Source organism: Heptranchias perlo, chromosome 5 (genome assembly GCF_035084215.1).
Source record: "Heptranchias perlo isolate sHepPer1 chromosome 5, sHepPer1.hap1, whole genome shotgun sequence".
NCBI lineage: Eukaryota > Metazoa > Chordata > Chondrichthyes > Hexanchiformes > Hexanchidae > Heptranchias > Heptranchias perlo.
In genome coordinates this window covers 109,755,208-109,774,383 of record NC_090329.1, presented here as the reverse complement: position 1 = coordinate 109,774,383, position 19,176 = coordinate 109,755,208, and the positions used below count along the sequence as shown (strand labels likewise).

The following is a 19,176-nucleotide window of genomic DNA, read 5'->3' as shown; positions in this document are numbered from 1 at the left end:
TGCCCAAGAAGGAAGTTCTGGCATCATCCTCCGAGTGGGCACCACGTCGTTCTGTGCCCAGTTTTGATCCCCCCCCCAACATGGTGGGTGATATAGTGGCCTTGGAAAAGGTCCAGAGGAAAGCTACAAGAATGATTCCTAGCTCAAAGAACCTCAGCTACTCAGAGAGGCTCAAGGACCTTGGTCTATTTACTTTAGAGTAGCAAAGACTTAAGAGGTGAGCTGACAGAGGTCTGTAAAATAACTGAAGGGCTGGATACTGTCTCCATTGTTAGATTACTCCAGTTTAACAGATTGTGGAGGACCAGGGGACACAACTTTAAACGATGTAAATGTAGGAATAAATTGGATGTTAGGTGGTCCTTCTTTTCCCAGAGTAGTGAGCCTCTGGAATACAATGCCGGCTGGTGTGGCAGGGACTGGTTCCTGACTGGGCAGAGATCGCATCACATTGAAGGTAAGTGTCTTTATAGATAACACTTGGTCCATGTGATCTCCTGGACTGGTTTTGATTGCCTGAGGTGGTGGGGGGTGGGGGGGTGTCGGAGAGGAATATTCCAGAGTATTTTTTCCCTTATTGGCCTTGGGTTTTTTCTTTAGTATTTTACTCTCCCAGGAGATTACATGGCTGCCGGGGGGGGGGGGGGAGAAGTATTTAGTCATGATGCTCCAGATATGAGATGGCGGGGGTGGGGGCAGGCTGGCTTGATGGACCAGCTGGTCTTTTCCTGCCCACCACTTTCGTATGTTCATATGCTGCCAGTCTCCCTTCCCTGGTGGGTGCCTGCCGTCGGTATTATAATAGTGACCTCCTCCTGACCCCACATACTCCAGCAAGGTGAGGGTCAGAGGTCATCGGCGAATGATCCTGGCACTTATACAGGATTCCAACTCCTGCCAATTGTCGGTGCCAATGTCTACGAACAGGCTCATCCATCGGATCACACGGGGTAAAAACAGTGGCTATAACATCAATGGAAACCCAGTGATACCCCGGACACTTCACTTCTGTAATATTTTAAATATGTTACATTTAAGACAATAAAGGACAGTTTATAGAGGATTGGATTTTTTTTATTCCCATAATAATGACTGACATAGAGAATGAATACCTGAGAGCCGAAAAACTATAACATACAGCGATACTTTGTCTTTACTGCTGTGCGTTATTGCTCCTTAAACCTGCAATGATTGCAACTGTAATAATTGTTAATGCCTCAGTCTGTAAATCACACACCAACACTATCTCACTCACCACACCCACATTCGATTATTATATAAAATATACTAACAGTTCACCCATGGTATTGCCCACAAGTAGTCTGAAGTCTTCATTATGGCTTGTGGATCTCTATTAAGGCCATAGCTCTTAATAGGCAAATCTTAAATATTGCTGCTGAGATCAGTTAGAGGGCAGTTGTAAGTTCTTGTAGATTTTAGGCTCCAGGTGAACGATTGGCTTTTCTTGTTTTAGAAATAATGGTTTTGCATCTGTAACAAAGTGTGGTGTCTGGAGTTTGCCAGATGTGAACTAAACTTTTACATATGGTAGCAAATCTCCCATGGCATAGGAGCTGGAGTAGGCCATTCAGCCCCTCAAGCCTGTTCTGCCATTCTACTAGATCATGTTTGATCTGTACCTCAAATCCATTTACTCGCCTTTGCTCCATATCCCTGGATACCCTGCTTGTGGTCAGAGGATGCACTGTTTTATAAAGTCTGCAGCACAGTATTGTTCTGTTGCTGGTGTGTAGCACCATAAGGCTACAGGGTGTAATTGCTCTGCATTCGTGAGGTCAACACGGGTCAATTACAAGTCAGATTGGCTTTCTTTCCATTTAAAAAAAAGTGCTATTGTTAAGGTGAATTAGAGGTTACAGACATTTTGATTCTTGTGCCAATAAGGTATTTCTTGAGGCAGTTTCTCTCAGTTTGCAAATGATGGCTTTCTTTCTCTTTTTCTGAAATACTTCTTGGACAATACTTGCATATAGAAAAGTGACACTGGATGCAATATTTTTACAAACATACTAGCAGAACTCCCACGGAGCATCTCACAATAATTTGGATGATGTGTTTTATAAGGATAGGAGTGTTATACCATGTAATGCATAATGTATTACTTTGCTGCTAAGGCCATAAAAACTAATTGTTATTAAGTAAACAGAGCTTCACGTAAACCTAACTGTCTAGTAAGGGAAATCTGTAGGGCCAGGCTGATCAGAGTTTAATTTTTCTTCAGGCTTCAAATTGGAATCCAGGATATAATTGGAATCAATGTCTGTCTTTCATTTTTTATTAAAAGTGTGATTGCTAAGTTTTTTTTCCCAGGTTATGGACATTCTGGCCTGGAAACTCCTGGGGTCCCACTCCACCGGCCTAAGTGCAGCGAAACAGACCCCCTGCCCACATTGCCTTGCCCAAGGGCGGAGACAGGTGAGGTAGGCTAACGTTTCCTGCAAAGGTGCACGGGTAGAGGCTGCTCTGAGCTGAGGCCCACCGGAGTCTTCGGAAGGCCGAAAGAAGGTTTTATTCTTTTGATTATAATTCTTTGGTTCCCATTGGAGCCACTCTGACTGGAGAAGGTAATTGATTCTCCCCCCACCCCCCCAACCTGAAGAATCGAATAGCGCACTCTAGTAAAGGTCTGCGGCCAATAGAAGGCCTCAAAAGGGACTTACGCCAGGTTTCCACTGGTGTCAGTTCCACTGAGGCCTTTCAAGGGCGCAAAGGGAGGAATTTCTAAGGGATAATGGAGAACTCTCCCCTCCCTCCCCGACTTTGCCTTCTTGATTGGGGGGAGTGCAGGGGGAGGGTGTGGGGGCTGGTGGCATCTGCACAGGGCTCACCCCGACTGGAATTTCAAGGTCCGATCGAAATGTGGCAGAATCCTGGTGGGGGTGGGATCTGGGACAATTTTCCGAGGCTCAGGTGAAAGTACTACTTACACCCTCTCTAGCCCCAGGAATTTCAGGACCTCTGGTAAGGTATTGGCTGCTGATAAGGGGAGTTTCTCTGTACAGTGCAAATGAATGGATTTCTTAGTTTGTAATAAATTTGCATATGAACAATCAGGTGCAAGAAATTTGCTTGAATTTAGCTTTACTTAAGTGGGACAGAACTGTGACACACCAAGCATGATGGAGAAAAAGTAGGTACGAACATACAAAATTGACTTGCAGGAAAAGACCAGCTGCTCCGTCAAATCGGTCCCACACCACGATGGGTGGAGCATCGTGACGAGACACTTCCTTAACCCCCTCCCCTCGTAGTCATGTAATCTCCTAGGAGAGGCAAAAAAACAGAAAAACCCAAATGCGAAAAATATGTGTACGTATATATATAAATATATATATGACAGACATTAGATGCTCAAGTAATTTCAATGCTGTAACCTCATTACAGAGTTCAGAGAATGATTCTAAAACCCTAGAGTTTTGTCCTCATTGTTTTAATTATTTGAACCCTACAATGAGATTATAGCCTTGATATTACTGGAGATTGTGACATCGCCTCCTTGTCTCAAGTGAAATTACTGCCCTGCAATTATTATTTAACAATGTGATCGAGGGGAAATCACATGGTGCCAGAAACGTCAAGAGCAAATCACGAGAGGCTGACTGGAACTCACTCCGCTGTGATCCCTGAGGGATCAGTTGGGCTCCCTGGGCGGGGGGGGGGAATTCAAATATAGATCAGCTGACATGGATTATTCTAATTAGAGCCCTTGGAATGCTTCCAACTGAAGTATACACATATTGTACATTTAAAAAAAAATCCTACCACATGCAGTTTACAAATAAAAAAGTTAATAATTATAGCATAAAGTACACTTGCTTTTATCAGTGCAATGAGCTTCTGTACAACATTAAGTGATGGTGATGGGGCACACGGTGCTTCAACACACTGCAGCCTGCAGTGTCAGGACACAGCTCTGCGCCCACAACTCCCCACACAGCACGTTGCCAATCTCGCTCGTACTGTCATGGAGTGCTCCTGACTGACTGGAGGCTGGCTGATTGCCCGCAGGGAAGGAGAGAAATCTTTAAGAGAATCGCCCCCGACCGCTCTTATCCGTGTCCCAGCAGCTGCCTCACGAGCAGCGGATGGTGTCGGCAGACCTAAAATTTAGAAAGAGCTCAGTTGAGTCACTGACAGATGCGACAGTACTTAATGGTCCTAGAAATGACTGCTGCCGCTATTAGTGGACAAACAATTAACCCGCTCCTACAACATTCCTGTTACTTTAGTGAAGGTGTTCTCCAATGTAAAACAAAGGCCAAAGGATTGTCGTATAAACACATTCATCTGCTGCTATCGCAAACAGCAATTTCTAGGCTAACGAGTTTTCTTGATGTGCATAAATCAAGAACAGTAATTCCACATGATGCAGTTGGAGTGTCCACGTGAGGTTGGGATTTAGGTTTGCTGTTGCAGCACAATACAAGATGCTCTGCTCTGCGGCTCGCTGTGACATACGCGTCCTGGCCGTGCCCCAACTCTCCAACTACCAACACCCTAATCCATCCCTTTGTTACCCTGCGGATCACACTCAAACTTTCCAAACATCTGCGGATATCACCATCATTGTAACCTCTCATTCCCGAAGGAAGACGGGAGAAGTTGGGGTTTTTCCACGAGAGCTGAGAAGGTTAAGGGGTGGCCTGATAGAGATCTTCATGATTATGAAGGGTTATAATAAGATAAATAGTGACATTTCACTGGTCAGTGAGGTGGAAATGAGAGGACACAAATTTCGAATAATCACAAAAAGAATTAAAGCGGATCTTTGAAAAAAATTCTTCACACAGAAGGTGGTTAGTATTTGGAGTTTTCTGTTACAAATTGTTGAAGCAAAGTCAGTAAATTCTTTTAAAAAGGAATAAGACAGCTGCTTGAAAAAGAGAAATATTAAAAGGTAGTACGGTATGGGAGTAGGATTAGACTAGTGACTCATGCAGAAAAGCACAGGCACAGACTCGATGGGCCAAATGGCCTGCATCTCCACTCAACAGTCTTTGGTGCTCCTTGCCAGCCTTCCTCCCCGCACAAATTTCAACTAATTGAAGACTCTGTAGCCCGTGTTCTCTCTCACACAAAATGCAGCACATTCGTCACCTCTGTTCTCACCAAATTCTACTGCTCCGTGTCCCAACAAATCAATTTCAGGATCCTGGTTCTTATTTACAAATGCCTCAATGACCTTGCTCCACTCTATCTGAGTAACCGTCTTCACTGATAAGTCCATACCTGCACCCCCACTCCTCTCTCTCTCTCTAGATTACTGCTTCTTCCCCGTTCCCTCCACTCTAATACCATCATAGGTTGATCTTTCAGTCACTATCCCTTGCTTTCTGGAATTCTCTCCCAAAGCCGCCCTTGCTGTCTTCAAAAAGCTTTTTAAAAACCTTTCTCATTCCACCTTCAGCTCCACACCGCCCCTCCCACCCCAATTCCTCCTTTTGCAACTTGGTGTTCACATTTCCTTGTAAAACACTCGGAAACGTTCGTCATGTGATGAATGTTACATAAATGCAAATTGTTGTGAATGCCTAATGTCATGGAGAAAAGTGGGAGAAGAAAATCTTCCACACCGATTCTGGTTGTGTTACAGCCTTCTATTTCGGAACGTCCTGCATCACATTTCACCAATAAATGGTCTCAGCTGTGGTCAGCATTCCCCCAGTGTACAGCGCAGTCTTACTTAAACACTTCCTCTCTGGGCAGCTTCAGACTTTTCCAGCGTCTCAAGGCCACTTTGTATTTATCTGTAGTCGTCATTTCCTCAGCAACCTTTCTAACCACCACCCTCATGACGGTGACTGTTCCAGCTTCCTTATCCTCCTCAATAAGATGATCCAGGGTATCACCCTCCTTTACCTACGAATACAAAAAAAAAACTAATATTTTTTCAGACGAATTCAGTTGAGCCACTTAGAAATTCCAGGTACCCATTACTTACACCCAAAATACAAACAGTGGGATAGAATTCCTCGTTGGTTCTCCCGATCTCTCACAACTTCAGCAGAAGATCGGCAGAAACCCCGGAGAAACGACATAAACAGCTGTTGACGCTATTTCTCCAGGACTTCTGCCGAAGTTATGGCGGGCGATCTCTGTGGAAATTCTTCTTCAGTTTTTTCTACTTCATTTTAGACCCAAATTCAGTCTGAATTTGGGTTTGAAAGAGTAATCCCCAAATATGTCACATTAAACAACATTCTCATGTTATCTATGTTTCTCTAATGCTATGTTATTTTGTACAATTTAAAAACATCTTTGCAGATGTGAAGTGAAAAGAAATCTAATTTGTATGTATATTAAATAAAAACACCAACGGGCTACCTGGAGTTTTGCAACACAGTGTGTGGGTTTTATCAGCAAGTTCTGATGAAGGATCTCCACCTCTACAGTTAACTTGTTTTTCCCTTTCAGTTTCTGACTGACCAATTGTGAATTTTTTGTTTTATACATCGTTTGACTGGCTTTGGGCTAGTCTGCCGTAAAATCCCAGTTACCTCCTCCCTATGTGTATAGTCATCAAGTGAACTGGTGTCCTGTGAACACATTCAATCGCACCTGATCAAATATTTTGACATCGTCGTTAAAGAAAGAAAAGACTTGCATTTATTTAGCACCTTTCATGACCTCAGGACGTCCCAAAGCGCTTTACAGTCAATGAAGTGTAGTCACTGTGGTAATGCAAGAAATGCGGCAGGCAATTTGCACACAAGGTCCCACCAACAACAATGTGATAATGACCAGATAATTTTTTTTAAAGTGATGTTGATTGAGGGATAAAGCCAGGACATTGGGAAGAACCCCTCTGCTCTCCTTTGAAATAATGTCATGGGATCTTTTATATCCACCTGAGAGGGCAGTCAGGCCCTCGATTTAACGTCTCATCTGCAAGACAGTACCTCCAACAGTGCAGCATTCCCTCAGTACTGCACTGGAGTGTCAGACTAGATTTTGTGCTCAAGTCTCTGGAGTGGGACTTGAACCCACAACTTTCTGACTCATAGACGAGAGCACCATCAAAATCATTCATCGTCGCTGGGTCAAAATCCTGGAACTCCCTTCCTAACAGCACTGTGGGAGAACCTTCACCACACGGACTGCAGCGGTTCAAGAAGGCGGCTCACCACCACCTTCTGAAGGGCAATTAGGGATGGGCAATAAATGCCGGCCTCGCCAGCGATGCCCACATCCCATGAACGAATAAAAAAAAAACTTAAAACCATAATCTTTTCTCTCTTTGGACGCTAACGTATTGGATAGAGACCTCTAGTTGATTCTGATGAAGCCACAACACTTTTGTGGACGCTAATACAGCTGAGTTGTATTTCCAGGACTTTGGTGATTTTACTTCAGATTTTGTAAATTTTTGATTCTTCCCCTTTTTTGAAAAAAACTCTATATTTTGAACAACTTAAGAAATAGAAAATGCTTATCTGATCTTTCCAAAATGAATTATAAAATCACTATCGTTATTACCGCAGCCTTCTGCAACCAAACAAAATAAACATAGAAATATAGAAAATAGGAGCAGGAGTAGGCTATTCGGCCCTTTGAGCTTGCACCGCCATTCAATATGATCATGGCTGATCCTCTATCTCAATACCATAGTCCCACTCTCTTCCTATACCACTTGATGCCTTCTGTGTCTAGAAATCTATCTAGCTCCTTCTTAAATATATTCAGTGACTTGGCCTCCACAGCCTCTGTGGTAGAGAATTCCACAGGTTCACCACCCTCTGAGTGAAGAAATTTCTCCTCATCTCAGGCCTAAATGTCCTACCCAATATCCTGAGACTGTGACCCCTTGTTCTGGACTCCCCAGCCAGGGGAAACAGCCTCTCTGCATCCAATCTGTCTAGCCCTGTCAGAATTTTATATGTTTCAATGAGATCCCCTCTCATTCTTCTAAACTCGAGTGAATACAGGCCGAGTTGACCCAATCTCTCCTCATATGACAGTCCTGCCATCCCAGGAATCAGTCTGGTGAACCTTCACTGCACTCCCTCTATGGCAAGTATATCCTTTCCTAGGTAAGGAGACCAAAACTGCATACAATACTCCAGGTGTCGTCTCACCAAGGCCCTGTACAACTGCAGTAAGACACCCTTGCTCCTGTACTCAAATCCTCTTGCAATGAAGGCCAACATACCATTTTCCTTCCTAACTGCTTGCTGCACCTGCATGTTTGCTTTCAGTGACTGGTGTACAAGGACACCCAGGTCCCTTTGTACATCAACATTTCCCAATCTATCACCATTTAAATAATACTCTGCTTTTCTGTTTTTCCTTCCGAAGTGGATAACTTCACATTTATCCACGTTATACTGCATCTGCCATATATTTGCCCACTCACTCAACTTGTCTAAATTGCCTTGAAGCCTCTTTGCATCCTCCTCACAACTCATAATCCTACCTAGTTTTGCCTGCTCGGGCCCAGCATTGCCATCCTGATCGGGCAGGTGTTAGTTCTGCAGCAAGGACACGACATTCATGAGGAACTGGGCAGTTCGAATTTCCTTGCAGCATCTTGTGATTAGTGGGCTCAGCGAACGTCACTTTTGAAAAACGCTCCCTTTCCCATTATATAACTGTGGCAGCAAAATGATAGCAGCTGGAAGTGCTCACCAAGAGCTACAGGGTAATCTGATTACAGGGCAGATGGTTTCAATCTCTGTGTGGGTTAATGATGACACTACCCACCCACCACGTCCATAATCAGGGATTAGGCAAACGTTTCGATGCCAGGCTTTGGCCTCATGTGGAAACATTCCATTGGTCAGTTACTGTTTAATGATCTTTTCATTTAAAAATGAAAAAACAGCTCCGTAGGATTTCAAATAGTCAAACCTCGATTATCTGTCGGGGAGATTTCCCCCTTCCTCCCTCTCGAGGTGGATAATCAAAATTCACAGTTAATTGAGAGTCCCGTCAGTGCAGGTAAAAAAACGGATCTGAATCCTCGACCTTATCTGACCCCAAAACTACAGACTAGCAATTAAAAAGAGGAACCCTAAATAGATAAGCACATGAGGGAGAAAGGAATGGAAGGATATCCTGATAGGGTCAGATGAAGTAAGGAGGGAGGAGGCTCATGTGGAGCATAAATGCCATCATAGACCAGTTGGGCTGAATGGCCTGTTTCTGTATTATAGTTTCAATGTAACTCGATGTAGCCCAACTCCCGCTGTCCAGGTTCTTAGATAACGGAGGCCGCAGGATACCTCTAGTATCAAACGCAACAAAGATCAGCAATGGATTCGAGGGGAAAAAGGACATTATGGTTTTTTTTGGGAAAAATACCGGGCACAGACATGATCGATATTGAATGACTTGGTGACAGCGTCAGACCTGTAATAGTAAATAATAACTGTAAATAAGTAGTAAATAATAAATAACAACAAAGGCAGGTGTAGCAAAGGTTGCAGATACTCCCCCTCACCCCGCCAACTAAAATTATACAGTGGGGTACATCTTTTAAATTTTTGCACTGAGTACATTTTAAATAAATTACATTGAAAATATAACACGTACCACTTTACTTTTCTTCAGTAACTTTTCTCCGTTCAGTCTCAGTTTGTTACCATAGAAGGAATCTTCCACTTTGCTGCAAAGCAAAAACATAAGCCCATATTAAAGAGGGTGCGGGCTGGTTCTGGGTGGTATGACATTCAGTGACACCCACAGGACCCAGCTTCAAATTCAGATCCAGTTGGAACCAGTCATGAGCGACATAAAATTTGATTCAAACCACTTTCTAAAAAGGACACAAACTCAGTTCAGCAAGCACAAGTGAATTTCACCATCTTTACATAAAGACAATGGGGAGTTCTAGTGTAGGAAGGGCAGTGTTCTGAACTGCTGGAAGGTAGCAGTGAGGCTATGGCATAGATGTCTGTTAATCAGGTGCCTTAGCTGTAAACTGAAACAAACACATCAGAACCCCACCCACCACCCTCCCTCCCCCATTCCTCATATGCCAAGTTATCTCAGGTGGGCTGTCAAGGGAAGCCATCCAGTGAAAACCAGCTGCAGGAAGGAGGGGGGAAAAGCCTCGAGGGCCACGGTCAGCCAGGGTGGCAACGGCAGCAACACTGAAGTGGGATGCATCTTGGTTGGGAAATGGTGTATGGACGATCTAAAGGTGAGGAGGAGGAGGAATGAAGTAAAGTTGCGAGGGGTAGGTGCATGGCCAGGGTACCTAAAGCAGAGGAAAGCACTAGAAATAAAGATAGCTGTAGGCACCACATAGCAAGAATTCGCCCAGTATTGTAACCGCATGAGAGTTATCAATGAAGAACTGAGATCCCTTAAAGATGCAACTAGAATTGAGGATGAACTAAAACTAGTAATCGTACTAAATGATCACTTTGTTGAAGAGGTCACTGCAGATTCTAGTAGCATTTGAGGTTCTACGACTAAACTTAATGGCTTTGACGTCACTAGCACGGAGGTCCTAGACAGACAAAGAATTCAAAACTAATAAATCCCCAGGGACAGATGCTATATACCTGGGAATGCTAGGTGAGCCTAGGGACAAAATGTACAATGTGCTGACAGTCATCATGAGGGAGTCAATGAGCACAGGGAAGATTCCACTGGATTGGAAACCAGCCAAGAAAGTTGACCAAGCGATCCCATGTAAATGTAGACCCATTCGCTTTTCAGCAACTGGCAAAATAAGTTTAGGATTACCGTATATGAAAATAACTTCCTGAGTGGCAGCCAACTTGGTGTCAGAAGTGGAGGATCCTGCTCGACTAACCTCCTGAACTTTTTTTTTTTGAGGAAGTGACATTCCAAGTACACAATGGAAATCCCTACGATAAAATGTACTTAAGACTTCCAGAAGGCCTTCAATTAAGTTCCATGTGAAAGGCTGCTACACAAACTTATCCTAGGCAAAATGGGAGCCTGGTGGTTATAGTGCCAGATCTGCAACCCAGTAGTCGGGAGATCACATCCCACTGCGGAAGGATGTGAAACTGAATTCAATAAATTTGTGGGATAGCATCAGAAAATGACCATGAAAGGTGCTGAACTGTTGGGAAAACACAGCTGGTTCACTTCAGAGAAGAGAGCCTGTCATCCCGGCCTGGCCTACGTGACTCCAGACCCACCCTATACAGTTGACCCTTAATGCGCTCAGGGCAACTAGGGACGGGCAATAAATACTGCCTTGCCAGTATCACCCACAACTCAAAAACAAATTAATAAAGAGGTTCCAACACTGTCATGAGGCAAATGGTACAGAAGGAGCTTTGTAGAACTTAACATTTTTAAACAAGAGTGGAATTGTGTGATATGGTTGTGCTGAATATCTGACATTTTAGATGCTTTGACCGACATTTTTCAGATTTTGAATGCCAGTTGTCCTATTCGAAGGAAAAACAAAACCATAATAGACGACAATTATGATACCATGAGGTGAAGAGTGTGAATGCTGGAAATCTAAAATAAAAGAAGAAAAACTTCGAATAAACAAGTCAACCATCGGAAAGAGAAAGATCAATGGTTCATTTATCAGATTTTTTGTTTTTACTGCATGTGTTGCACGATAGCATTATTAAAAACACAACCAGTCAAAATTACTCCCAAGAGAGGAAATGAGGCCTGGTGGTAACCAATGAACGAGTGATACACTGGTGAAACGCTTTAGTCAAATACTAAAAGGTTCTGTTGTTAAAGAGCCATGCAGCAGCACTCATGCCCACATGCCTCTTCAGAAGGATTTAATTCCTTGTCAAAGAGCCACAAGGTAAACAGCAGCAAGTTGAAGCAGGCCAGTAGAGTGACTGCTATTCATTTACTACCGCCCCAAAACCTGCATTGGCTTTCTCGTTGAGGAAATTGGAATTTGAGCCTGAAAACATTTAGGACCATGGCAATAACCAGCTTGTTTCTGATATGACGAACATGTGATTGACAGTGCAATTTATTGGGAATTCAACATATGAACTGAAAGTAATCTAGTTATCCATGTGTTGTCCTGGATGTTCTAACAGTACGTTACTCCCACTTTGGATTGTTGTATTCACATATATTTGCTCCGCGCTTGAACCAAATGCCAATAGTAACAGTGTATCTTTCTGTATCTCCCCCCTTTCCCCTCATCTCCACTGTTTGGTGGCCTGTAATGCACAGCAAAAATTGTACCATTTCCCTTCCTATTTCTTAACTTTATCCATCTAGCTGCAATTTTGGAAAGAAGAATGCAACAAGAGAGATAACACTTGTGAAATTAATAATCTCTGTGCCTGCGACAGTTAAGCAATTGAGTGGTGCTTCCCGATTGACTAGCAGTACCTGCTGCTAAAATACTGCAATAGGGCCGACACTGCCATGTCTTCCCAGTGCTTTCTTGACAGTTCAAAGATACGACACTTACTTTCTTGCTATATCCAGACCGGCTTTCATGATGAGGTCAAATCTGAAAGATGCCACTACTTTCTCAAGATCCTTGTAAGCTTTAGGCTGGATGACATCATCTTCCTCTTCGGATTCATCCTCATAGTCACTTTTCTCAGGATCATCCTCTTCTTCGTCCAGTTCCTCTTGTAATGTTTTCTTTTTCCCCTTTTTTGAGCTTTTGCTGCTTTTGTGCCTTGTGAATACAAGCGGAGGCTTTTCCCGCAGTCCCGATAGCACGCAGAGTCTTTTGGATCTCTGTTCAACGCTGTTTAAGTTCAGATAAAATTTCCCACAGGTTGTTCTCGCGCTCCATGCGCCACACAGCTCGTGTGATGCACTCTTCCTCCAAAAGACACTGCAGGTGTTTAAACACCTCAGGACACGAGCTGGAGAGATCAAGCTGTTCATACTACCTGAAAAAAGAAAGCAGTGCTAAAATGTAAAGATGTCTTGAGAGGGTTAATAAGAACATAAGAAATAGGAGCAGGAGTAGGCCAATCGGCCCCTCGAGCCTGCTCCGCCATTCAATAAGATCATGGCTGATCTGATCCTATCCTCAAATCTAAATTCATGTCCAATTTCCTGCCCGCTCCCCGTAATCCCTAATTCCCTTTACTTCTAGGAAACTGTCGATTTCTGTTTTAAATGTATTTAATGATGTAGCTTCCACAGCTTCCTGGGCCAGCAAATTCCACAGACCTACTACCCTCTGAGTGAAGAAGTTTCTCCTCATCTCAGTTTTGAAAGAGCAGCCCCTTGTTCTAAGATTATGCCCCCGAGTTCTAGTTTCACCCATCCTTGGGAACATCCTTACCGCATCCACCCGATCAAGCCCCTTCACAATCTTATATGTTTCAATAAGATCGCCTCTCATTCTTCTGAACTCCAATGAGTAGAGTCCCAATCTACTCAACCTCTCCTCATATGTCCGCCCCCTCATCCCCAGGATTTAATGTTAAGACAATCTATGTTAATAAAGTTAAGAAATAGGTAGGGAAATAATGAGATAAAGGGGGAGATCTGTAGATAGTTCAGAGAAAATTTGCAAGGACAATAAGGCAATAGTAATGGATGATTTTAACTATCCCAACATCGACTGGAATAAAGGTATTGCATGTGGTCAGAGTGGAAATGCTTCTTAAAATGGATCCAGGACTGCTTCCTGGATCAGTGTGTTCCTAGTCCATGAAGGAAAGAAACATTGTTTAATTTAGTTCTAAGAAGTGAAATGGGGCAAATAACTGATGAGAGAAGGAGATTTGGGATTTGGGAATTGGGACCATATTTGGGAAATAGCGACCATAAGACAGTTAGGCTCAATGTAAAAATAAAAAGGATAATGATCGGTCAAAGATAAGGGTGGTGGAGTAGAAAAGGGCAAAGGTCAGTGAGATAATTAGGGATTGTGTCCAAATTAATTGAGCAGAAAAGTCAGCAAACAGGTTGATGGATTGGGAAATCTTCAAATACGAGATCGGTTGAATACAAAATAGGAACATAGGAATAAATACGTTCCTATAAGGCAAAAAGAGGTTGCATCAAAGAATAAAGAGAGATTTAAATGCATCTGAAACTTAGGGGCTGACAATACTAAGTATAGCGGAGTAGTGAAAAGGGCTAAACGGGAATATGAAAAAAGGCTGGCAGATGAAATATAAGGAAATAGAGAGGGCTTTCATAGGAAAAGGAAAAGAATAGTTAGAGGGAAAACAGCACTGCTCAGGGATGATGGGGATTCTAATTATGGAGGATGAACGTATAGCAAAGATATTAAATAAATATTTTGCATCAGCATTTACACATGAGCATGGAAGTGAACATGTAGGTGTAATGGAGGAGGATATAGAACTGTTAGAGAGAACTGCAGAAAAGAACTTGCATCATTCACCTCAGGACATCCCATAGTCCCTTCACAGTCAACAAATTATTTCTGAAGAGTAGTCACTGTTGCAATCTAGGCAAATGCAGCAGCCACTTTGTGCACAGCAAGATCCCATAAACAGCAATGAGATAAATGACCAGTAAATCTGTTTTAGTTGGTGCTGGTTGAGGGCCTGGACGTTTGGAGAACTCCCATGCTCTTCTTCAAGTATTGCCATGAAATCCTTTATATCCACCTGAACGGGCAATGTCTCAGTACTCCACTGAAGTATTCGCCTTGATTATGTGCTCAAGTTCTACAGTGGGCCTTGAACCTATGACCTTTTGACTCAGAGGTAAGAGTGCTACCCACTGAACCAAGCCAACACTAGAATTGGATCTGAAAAATAAGCAGACTCAAGATAGCTGGCACCTTAGGCTGTTGAATGAAGTTTGAGAGGAGACAGCAGAAAGTCAGGCCACAAATTTTCCAAACCTCCTTAAGTATGCAAATTGTGCCATTGGACTGGAGGACAGCCAATGTAACACTTTTGTTCAAAAAGGGAGAGAAGGATAAACTTGGCAATACAGACTAGCTCATCCAATGTCATTTGGGGAGAAACTCTTAGAATCCATAATTTGTGATAAAATTAGTAAGCAATTAGAAATGCTTTGATTAATCAAGGGCAGCCAGCACGTATTTGTTGAAGGCAAGTTATGCTTGGCAAATTTAAGAGTTTTGCGGAAGAAGTGACTGACTGGATAGATAAAGGAAATGCAGTATATGTGGTGCACGTGGATTTTCAAAAGGTTCAGAATTTCAACAAAATCTTCAAAATAAGAACAGTGACTGCCTCAACAAATGCTTGCATTATTTATAAGATTTCCATAATCAAAGTTCTAATAAACTATTAAAAAAAAAATCACTGATTAAAAATTATTTCACTCACATCAGAATAGTTGCTACTAGTTTTGCTGGGCAGCAGAGGGCACTCATCTGTGACAGTCCCCAAATATCCAGGGCGACGGGGGCAATCGTGGCCTGTGGATGTACCGTAGAGACTGCTTTACACATACTTTCCGCATATGGACTTGATATATTGATAGGGAGCAGAATGTCTTTATATGGCTTTGTTGGTGATATGATCAAACAACAGTGTGATTCCATAAAGATATTGTTGAAATGTTACCGTGTCAGTTGGATTAGGCTCACTCTTGCTTCTGTTGTTGCAGCTGCTCAGGACATGGGATGGTGGGAGGCAGGACTGGCTGGATTATTGAATCAATTCCTCAACTGCAAAATATAAAATTTCATTTTTTTTAAAAAAAACCTCACGCTTGCAAGTTGACCTCATCTTAAGATGAACACCAGCTTGCCTTCCAACAAGCATCTGAGAGATGGGATGTTACCTTAGCAACGACATACTGAGTGGATCTAAGAGAAGTGCTGGCGTTTCAGATGTTGCGACCGAGCCAAGGTTGTTGTATCATGACACCGACTCCCTCCGTTTTAAAGAGCCGTGCTGGCAATTGAATTGCCTCCTGCAGGAGTCTCAATTGCTGCATCGCTACACGTTCACAGATGAAGCCTCTCTGCCCTGCACTGACCTAGCAGTACGACACTGCCACACATAGGAGAAAAACAAACATACATACAGGAGGGGAAACACGAGTAACCTGAAACAACTACTTTAAAAAGCTGCCTCACCATTTGGTGGCACAGAATGAAGCATCTATTTTGCTAGAAAATAATATTAACAAGCCAACAGCTCTAAATCTTTGCACAAATTTCCAAACTCGACACATACACCATAGTTAATTAAGGAACTATATGTATTCACTCTATATAATTACAATACTATAGGTATAATAAACCCACTGAAACCAATAGATAGTAGGAGCGATTATAAAAATAGAAAACCCACAAAGGGGTTTTGACAATGTCATGAAGAGTGACCATGAATGTGGGGCAGTTTAATATGTCATTTGAACCTGAATGTAGATTATAGGCTTAAAAATCTCTTCCACGTCTCTGTTTATAAAATAATATTTACCGTGGAGTTCATGTCGAGGCATTTACTTGCTTTGAATTTTTCAGTTACCTGCTAGGATTCTGATGATTTATGATGGCTACCCTACAGGTTTAGTGACTGCGATATAAATGAACAATAATTCACACTTGCTCGCTAGGAAATATATGCTTATATGCTCAGCATATAAGCATTTTGTTCAGTTTTCTGATCACCCAACGTCGTTACAATTTACAGTGCAGCATCATTATCTTATTTAAACAAACGTTAACACGTAAAAGCAACATTTTCATAACAAAATTTAGTAGCTGTATTCGCAGCAAGCAAGGGAAAAATACAAATGGTAAACCTTGAACTGGAAGATGGCCAGTTTTCAGGATTCCAGTACTGGATCTGGGAGGTCACAGTGAGGTAAAGCTGGACTTGTAATGACGTTCAGCTCTCTACTGCTTTTTGCCAAATCAGGGCAGGTCAGAGTGCAGGATATCACATCTGGGTGGAATCATGAGCTCAGTGCAATGTTTACGTTGCTGATTAAGAAAATTAATTGAAAGGCCATAATGACCATTCCTGCATTTTGTAAGAGAAGAACATTGGGGGTGGGGGGGGGGGGGTGGGGAGGTGGCGGGAAGACTTTTGGTGTCCAGTTTACAATTCAGTCATTTCTGGACAACCTGCATAAAAACCAGATTGCCCAGACCAAAACTGGACAGGTGGATCAGTAGACTTCAGTCAGATTTGTAAACACAACTTAATTGTACCGATAATGTAGAAAAACATCTCAAAGTGCTTCACAGAGGCGTAATCAAAATAAAATGAACAGTGAGCCAAGGATGAAGGATATTGGGAAGGTGCTCAAAAGTTTGGTCAAAGAAGTAGCTTCTAAGTTCTTAAAGGAGGAGAGGTAGAAGGGCTAGGGGAGAGAATTCCAGTGTGTGGAGTCTAGGCCGCTGAAGGCATGGCCACCATTGGTGGGGTGAAGGAAAAGGGAGGGAGGGCATGCATAAAAAACTAGAGTCAGAGAGACAGAGGTTCAGGGTTGAGGGATTGAAGGTTGGAATTAAGTTAGAGATGTCAAGGGGAGGTGGGGAGGGGAGGCTGTGAAGGGATTTAAACATGAGGTTGAGAATTTTTAAATTGGTGTTGGGGGGCCAGGAACCAACGTAGAGCAGTGAGCACAGGGGTGATGGGTGAGCGGGGCTTGGTACGGTATAGGATATGGGCAGCAAAGATTTGGATGAGCTGAAGTTCACGGTAGGTGGAGGATGGGAGGCCCACCAGGAGAGTATTGTAATAGTCGAGTCTGGAGGGAACAAGGGCATAGATGAGGTTTTCAGCAGCAGAAGGGCTGAGGTGGATAAAGGTTGATGTTAGAGGTGGAATTAGGCAGTCTTTGCAATGGAGAGGATACGGGTTCAGAAGCTCAGCTCGAGGTCAAATAGGTGACTGAGGCAGTGGCCAGGGAGAGGGCTGATGTAGATGGCGGGGATACAGAGTTTGTGGTCTGGATTGAACTGGGAATAAAAATTGTGGCACTTCCAATGAAAGGTCATCGACCTGAAATGTTAACCCTACCTTCCTCTCTCCACAGATACTGACTGATCTGCTGAGTGTTTCTAGCATTTTCTGCTTTTATTTCAAAATCTGGAATTCCCTACCGAACATCTTTGTGGGGATACCATCAGCCCAAGAGCTGCAGTGTTTCAAGAAGGGCCTGATTATCACCACCTCAGGGCCACTAAGGATAGAGAATAAAAATACACTTTTGCCAACGTCACTCACATCAAAAGAGACTAAAAGATAAATAAGCTTTTCAATGAGATCGACCTACATCACACTCAGTAAACTGAGCTGTAAAATGTGACATAGCAGGGAGCTACTTAACCATAAAATAAAATCATTAAAACAAACACTATAAAACATCGAGCCAAATACGTGCATTGCAAGGAAAAATGAGATTGTTTTTTTTTTAAAAAAAAGAGCTCATTACGTCTCCATTCTTTTGCAAGAACGACTTTGAAAATCGAGTCCTGATAAAATTCCAGTTGCCAACCTCAACACAGTGAAGAGTGAGTGGGCAATGTAGTGCCATATAATTATATCTCGGAGGGAGTGTCCGGGTGACTTTTAACCTGCAGGTTAATCTGCACAAATCCAATGACAAACAGGGAGACAGAATGCAAAAAGGACCCGAGTGTTTGGAGCGAGTCCCCAGTGCCCAGCACTCGCTCAAACCCCAGGGTCAAACGTTACACAATAACCAGCGCTGGTATCCACGAACCTTACTTGTTACAAGTGTCAGACGTGATCTCTCTCTCTCTCTCTCTGGCTTCCTCCTTAATCTTTTCGCTTCAGCCTCAACAAACCGACGAGTGCACCCGGACAAGATGAGCTCCGTGGTCCTGAGCTCCTGAGTCACCAGCTCCTCTACAGGAAGATATGTGCAACCTCTGACAGACACGTTGGTTTGCTGGAGTTGAGCTCGGTGGTTTGCATTGGTCTCTCGCCCATATCGTGCTGGCCCGCGTGTGTGTTACATTCAAAAATGCAAAAACTGCTCTTTCCGCGACCGGTGGGCACCGCAGGGGCTGGAGTGCATCCTGGACAAGGATAATAAAATTTTTAATTTGACACTTGGTTTTGGTTTTCTTTGGTTGCACATAAACACACCCTAAACCCCCTTATAAAAGGGGGGGGGGCCTAAAAATACACAAAAAAAATTTAAACTTTAAAATTGAACTTAAACAGTTGATCGCAATTTACACTAGATTTTAAAGAAAAAAAAATGCAAAAACTGCAGCACACAGCTTTCAACTTCAGGGAGAAACTTTGTAGAACTTAATCCTAGACATTAAAT

General features: G+C 42.9%; 1 protein-coding gene across 7 annotated transcripts; it reads right to left on the bottom strand.

Annotated features, from left to right (window-relative positions):
• Positions 1 to 1,062: 1,062 nt before the first annotated feature.
• Positions 1,063 to 18,728, bottom strand: mtres1 (mitochondrial transcription rescue factor 1). 7 transcript variants are annotated; one of them, XM_067984972.1, is made up of 8 exons: positions 18,606 to 18,728; positions 15,700 to 15,911; positions 15,480 to 15,583; positions 15,240 to 15,331; positions 12,407 to 12,838; positions 9,553 to 9,625; positions 5,705 to 5,880; positions 1,063 to 4,121 (listed from the first exon to the last, which is right to left on the bottom strand). In XM_067984972.1, the coding sequence occupies exons 4-8, from the start codon at positions 15,284 to 15,286 to the stop codon at positions 4,094 to 4,096; spliced, it is 756 nt and encodes a 251-aa protein (XP_067841073.1). In that variant the 5' UTR covers positions 15,287 to 15,331; positions 15,480 to 15,583; positions 15,700 to 15,911; positions 18,606 to 18,728; the 3' UTR covers positions 1,063 to 4,093. The 7 variants fall into 7 exon arrangements, with proteins under 7 accessions (XP_067841073.1, XP_067841072.1, XP_067841071.1 ...); XM_067984971.1 differs by lacking the exon at positions 15,700 to 15,911 and having other exon boundaries at positions 18,601 to 18,728; XM_067984970.1 differs by lacking the exon at positions 15,700 to 15,911.
• Between the last annotated feature and the right edge of the window lie 448 nt (positions 18,729 to 19,176).